The sequence below is a fragment of the Diaphorina citri genome, unplaced genomic scaffold (genome assembly GCF_000475195.1).
Source record: "Diaphorina citri unplaced genomic scaffold, Diaci psyllid genome assembly version 1.1 scaffold1823, whole genome shotgun sequence".
In the NCBI taxonomy this organism is placed as follows: Eukaryota; Metazoa; Arthropoda; class Insecta; order Hemiptera; family Psyllidae; genus Diaphorina; species Diaphorina citri.
Window position 1 is genome coordinate 73667 of NW_007379249.1, and position 5184 is coordinate 78850.

Below are 5184 nucleotides of genomic sequence, written 5' to 3' on the forward strand. Positions count from 1 at the left end.
GGGAAGAAGTCGTTTGTCAGGTGATAAACTAAAAGCTAATATAAATAGAAAAAGAAACGGATACGCGAGAACTGAGTAAGAACAAAACTGCTTAGTAAGGGTAAATCTGAGTCTTCTCAATTCATTGTCTGAGCCACTAAAGTGGAGCCAACAATTTTTTCTGCAACAAAAAAAGTATATTGGTTTTAACTTAGAATTAAAGGAATGTACCCAAAGGTCGCTACAGGTAGCTGAAGTTAGCTAACATTTTTTTTTTTCTTGGACGGACCTTAGCTAAGACTAATATTGAATCACGTCAGGTTTTGTTCTTATTCAGGTGAAAGTAGAAACACTTTGTACAAGATGAACAGTACAGCGTTAAAATAATTGTGAGCTAAGCAAAAGACAAAGAAATGAACCGAATGGGTATTTTTTTCTTGGGGAAGCACGGGAACGGATATTTTATTCGTAAATCCACCTCTAACGCAAGGAGACCACCATTTTTTACGAGGATCCGAGGAGGCGTTAAGTTTCCTACACGGGCCCGAACCAAGATTCAACACATAGGAGTTAAACTTTGGTCTGGAGGGGGGTAAGTAATTGGAATTTAAACACAGAGTATAAGAGATCACCATTGCCATTAGACAACACGTATCAAATGCTCACGGCCCAGTCAAAAAATTGGGGATGGAGGAGGAGTTTGATACATGGCTATAATACTAGCGTACCATCTTCAATCCTTTCGTACCTTTGTTATTAAAGGTTCTAATGTACTAGGGGGGTCGGGATCAAAATGAATCAACATCACCCCAGACGAACATTCGCGATCCGGCCCCAAGCTAAGGGCGGGCCCCGCCTAAAATATGGAACTACCCTATACAAGCAAGAGCCTTGCCGACCGAAAGAGTGATAGACAGAAGAAGAGAGAAGCTAAACGCCCTGCTTTCTGTATCGTAAATGTCAAGGGAGACAGCTTGGTTGGAGAATTATTAGTTATATATTTTTTTCTAATGGTAATTCGGGTCGTTGACGTACCGTTAGCCACGTCGCAACCGTTATCGTAGGGCCTACCCCACCGTTAAAACGTTAGCGCACGACGACAAAAGCGCCGGAGTGAGTCCTGCCCAATCTCTAATTAGCCACTCACTCCCGCCCATTCAAACAGCACTTAAACCCATCTTGGTAATTTTTTTTTTTTGTTTTTGTTTTCTTTTTTTTTTAGTATGTATAATAAAACCCCCCACTAACAAATCATTTGCGTATTAAACACTGACAAATTTCAAAAGCGACTTTAAATGACTACGCCATTGGTACAACTTTGAAACAGTAACACCACCTCTCTGTTATTTAAACAAGTTTGTAAAATTTCATAGGAAATAAGTACGATTAAATTTATGTTTGATGAATTCATGAATAAATAGTGCGGACTGCTATAAAGTTCACCGAAGAAAAAACGGGCAATGTTTTACTGGTGTCATCGTAAGAATTTAGAGCGTATTAGTAAAATTAATAAAATTTTCTTTGTAGTAGATGTATTATTATCGACTGACAAGTTGCCTGTATTTTAAAGACTAGGATTCCTTAGCACATTATGCCATGAGAAGAGAGGCTGATTGAAACCTTAATAGAAAAGGTATTCAAATGAAAATTTTAGGACCTACTTCTTTACTACAATGAGGTACCTCAATGAGGTTTAAGTAACAACTTCTCTCTACCAGCCAATGTATCATCAATTTTTAATTTGCATTACGAGAATTTAAAGGGGGAACACTAGCTTGAGGTATATGGTTAAAGTACCAACCCAGGCGTAATTGCCAGTAAAAACAGAAAAAATAACAAGCATAATTAAAGAGAAGAGGGAAGAAAAAAAAAGCAAACAGTCCCACTACATACCATTACATTTGGAATTTAAGTAGTGTGTTTTTCAAAATGGCCAAGATTGACACAAAGGTGAAAGACATAAGTGGAAAAAAACAATTTGCCAGATACTTAGGCTGAACCGCTCTTCCGATCTTTGAAACCCCCAATAAATTTGTTATATTTAAAAATAATAAAAATAATAATAATAACTTTTACTGAAACTTCTACATATCTACTTCCTGTATTACCCTTTACAGGGCTAGACTTTTAAATGAAACAGTACATATAGGTACACTACTTTTGCTCAAAGCTACAAAAAAAAACAACTTGTGGTTAAAAAAAATGTTGTTAAAAATGTCGAAATATTTGAACATTATGAGCGATTTTTTCAAGTTTTAAAAAAGAGTTGGACCCACAATTTGAACCATCTGGGAAGGAGATACACTTTCTGTGTGTGTTACTTATTGGCAAAGTTTAAAAAGAATGCAGTGAAAATTGATAAGCAAAGAAAAAGCAGGATTTCTTCTTAATCTTCAAGTAAGATAAAAAATATCTAAATCTATCCCATACTCACATGGTCAAAAAGTGCAGTTTGAAAAGTAAAAAGAAAAATGTAAAATGCTGACTTTACCTTGGCCTCATCGAGTCTTCCGAGAGCTTTCAGTAAATTTCCCAGATCACTCCTCACACAATACAGATCCTGAAAACATGAAGAATAGAGTTTAAGACCATTTTCTTTTAACATAGGTTTTTTAATAAAGCTTTTTTCTTCTTCTTCTTCTTCTTCTTCTTCTTCTTCTTCTTCACCTTTTCCTGTGTACAGACAGGGTCGGCCTAAATCTATCCCATACTCACATGGTCAAAAAGTACAGTTTGAAAAGTAAAAAAGAGATGGAAAATAGAAAAATGTAAAATGCTGACTTTACCTTGGCCTCATCGAGTCTTCCAAGAGCTTTCAGTAAATTTCCCAGATCACTCCTCACACAATACAGATCCTGAAAATATGAAGAATAGAGTTTAAGACGTTTATAATGTGTATTAACAATACAACAAAAAATGAATTGAATTAAAGACCATTTTCTTTTAACATAGGTTTTTTAATAAAGCTTTACTCAAAAATAAAATTAAAAATAATAATAATAAATAAAAAAAACAATATCTTGAGTCTAGTAATTTGACTAATTAATTTAATCTTAATCCTATTGGATTTAATATCGAAGTATGGTCCTTGACAAGAAAAGAGTACCTACCTAGGTATTTTGAACAAACCCTGATATGAAAGAGTTTGACCAAAACTATCTAATTAATATGCAACTCACTGGGTTGTATTGTAGAGCCGTGACATATGCTTGCACAGCTTGTTCCATGTCTCCAGCCGCAACCAGGGCTGCAGCCAAGTTAATATAGCCATCTATGAAATCAGGCTTCAGTCGCACAGCATGTCTGTAGTTCTCTAAGGCTTCTTGAAGTTGTCCCCGCTCTTTGTACACATTGCCCAAGTTGCTGTATGCTTCTGCCAGGAGAGGGTTCTGTTTGATTGCTAGGGTGCTGAAGTGAGCTGATCTGTAATGGTGAACAAAGTGAGGAATTTTCAATAAGGAAATGTGACAATACAAATTAAATTAGCACCAAAAATTAGTGATATAAGGATTGGCAAATTGAATTGAAAACTTTGAACTTTCCAGCAACAATATCATGGAAAAGTATTGGGATGCACATAACATAGGAGAATGACCTAATGGCCAAGTTCCCAACATTTGAAAACAACAACTTTAACTTAAGACCAAAAAATATCCAATTAAAAAATCAACTCACTTGTCTAATTTCCGACACTGAAAATGAATTGAAGAGAGAAGGAGAAGCACTCCAGTGTTGTTGGTTTCCTGCCTCCATAGTTGCATACAATGGCGTTCCGCACTTTCATAGTCACCAGCTTGATATTCTCTGTGTGCAAGTTCTAGCAGTCCTGCGAGGAAGAATGAAAAATATATTAACTGCCCTGGATAACTGAGACAAGTTTCATATGGGTTCATATTAACTTTTTTAGCTGGTCAAATTGATTGATCAATCCGACAGTTTAACACCAAAGTTAAACTCAGATTTTATAACAATTACAGACAAAAGATAAGTACCCTCTTTATCATGCATGCATGGGGAGATCTCAAATAATTCAGAGTAATCCATATCCCATTCGACCCCTTTTCTCACATTGATTGAACAACAAAATAGAATCTGTCAATTATGCCAAAGTGTTGCAGGAATCTGGATTCTTTTACTTCTGAGCAACACGGATACATAATGAGATGTTACAGTCACTGCAGTAGGTAATTGCACTAGCTGTTCCAGAATAATCTTAAGAATCTCTTGTACCTATATGGTAATAAGTACAGGTCCAGAAAAAAAATGTGCCTAGTTATCAAAGAAAAAGAAAATCAATGATATTTTCATAAGCATAGTACATAGAAGCTGGCCTCAGGGACTGTAAAGGTAAGTAAATCAAAAACAAGACCATAAAACAGTACAAAGGAAAAGAAGTGAGAGTTAAGAGAACACTTACCAATACCCAGTTGAGCAATGTCGTTCATTTTTAACAGAATAGTGCCCGAAACTTGTTGTTGGGCAACTGCAGCAGTAGAGGGTTGGCCCAGCATTAAATTTTAAAGGGAAATTATTGAGGCAAACACTTTTCCTGTGGAAAATTCTGCTCAAATATCTATTTCTACCTTACAAAAAACACCGAGCACGCAAAATACAAGGGCAAATCAAGTGAGTCACAGAAGTGTGATAAAGTCACAGAAATAAAGATAAAAGAGTATTTTTATCAAGGGGATCTTTGGAAGTTTGTTCAGAAAAGAGTATTAATATAAAATGCACTTTTGAACTTATCTTTGGATGAATAAAAGTTTATAGGATTAAATTAGGATTATCAAATTAATGTAGTTTATTTTGTTCTAGAAAAAATTTCAAGCTTTCAACTTTTGACTTCAAAAAATGGCGCATGGTGCAAAGTGGTCAAACATACACGATAATGATAGCAAAGATATAAAAAAGTGAGGCCTAAAATTAATGTTGATACTGGACGGTTTTTGCATTTTGTCACAAAAGGAGTTTTGAAAAGAATTAGCGAATGGCCGATTTATGTATTACCTTTTAACTTACTGAGTATACTGAGATCTATTTCGATGTTTCTCGAAAATTCTTATTCAACAAAAAATAAAATTTCAGTTTAATTTTAGGAGCTTTCAAGAGCCCCAGTCCTATCATTTATTGAAGAGAGAAATGGTCACAAATACAGTCTGTAGGATAGGGCGAGCCCCAAAAATGAGAGACTTTTTACACCACTGG

The 5184-nt window shown here is 35.4% G+C and overlaps 1 protein-coding gene across 1 annotated transcript; it reads right to left on the reverse strand.

Moving 5' to 3' along the window:
• Window positions 1–2811: 2811 nt before the first annotated feature.
• On the reverse strand, window positions 2812–4821 carry LOC113470788 (UDP-N-acetylglucosamine--peptide N-acetylglucosaminyltransferase 110 kDa subunit-like). Its single transcript, XM_026829487.1, has 4 exons — window positions 4397–4821; window positions 3655–3805; window positions 3155–3402; window positions 2812–2834 (listed from the first exon to the last, which is right to left on the reverse strand). The coding sequence occupies exons 1-4, from the start codon at window positions 4488–4490 to the stop codon at window positions 2812–2814; spliced, it is 516 nt and encodes a 171-aa protein (XP_026685288.1). The 5' UTR covers window positions 4491–4821.
• Window positions 4822–5184: the final 363 nt, after the last annotated feature.

Bases quoted from the DNA above. Each gene is read 5' to 3' on its own strand.
- LOC113470788 (XM_026829487.1), bottom strand. From the start codon at position 4,490: ATGCTGGGCCAACCCTCTACTGCTGCAGTTGCCCAACAACAAGTTTCG. The intron at 3,806-4,396 runs GTAAGTGTTCTC...TCTTCCTCGCAG, and splicing joins CATTGCTCAACTGGGTATTG to GACTGCTAGAACTTGCACAC. The intron at 2,835-3,154 runs GTTGCATATTAA...TCATATTTTCAG, and splicing joins TCTACAATACAACCCAGTGA to GATCTGTATTGTGTGAGGAG.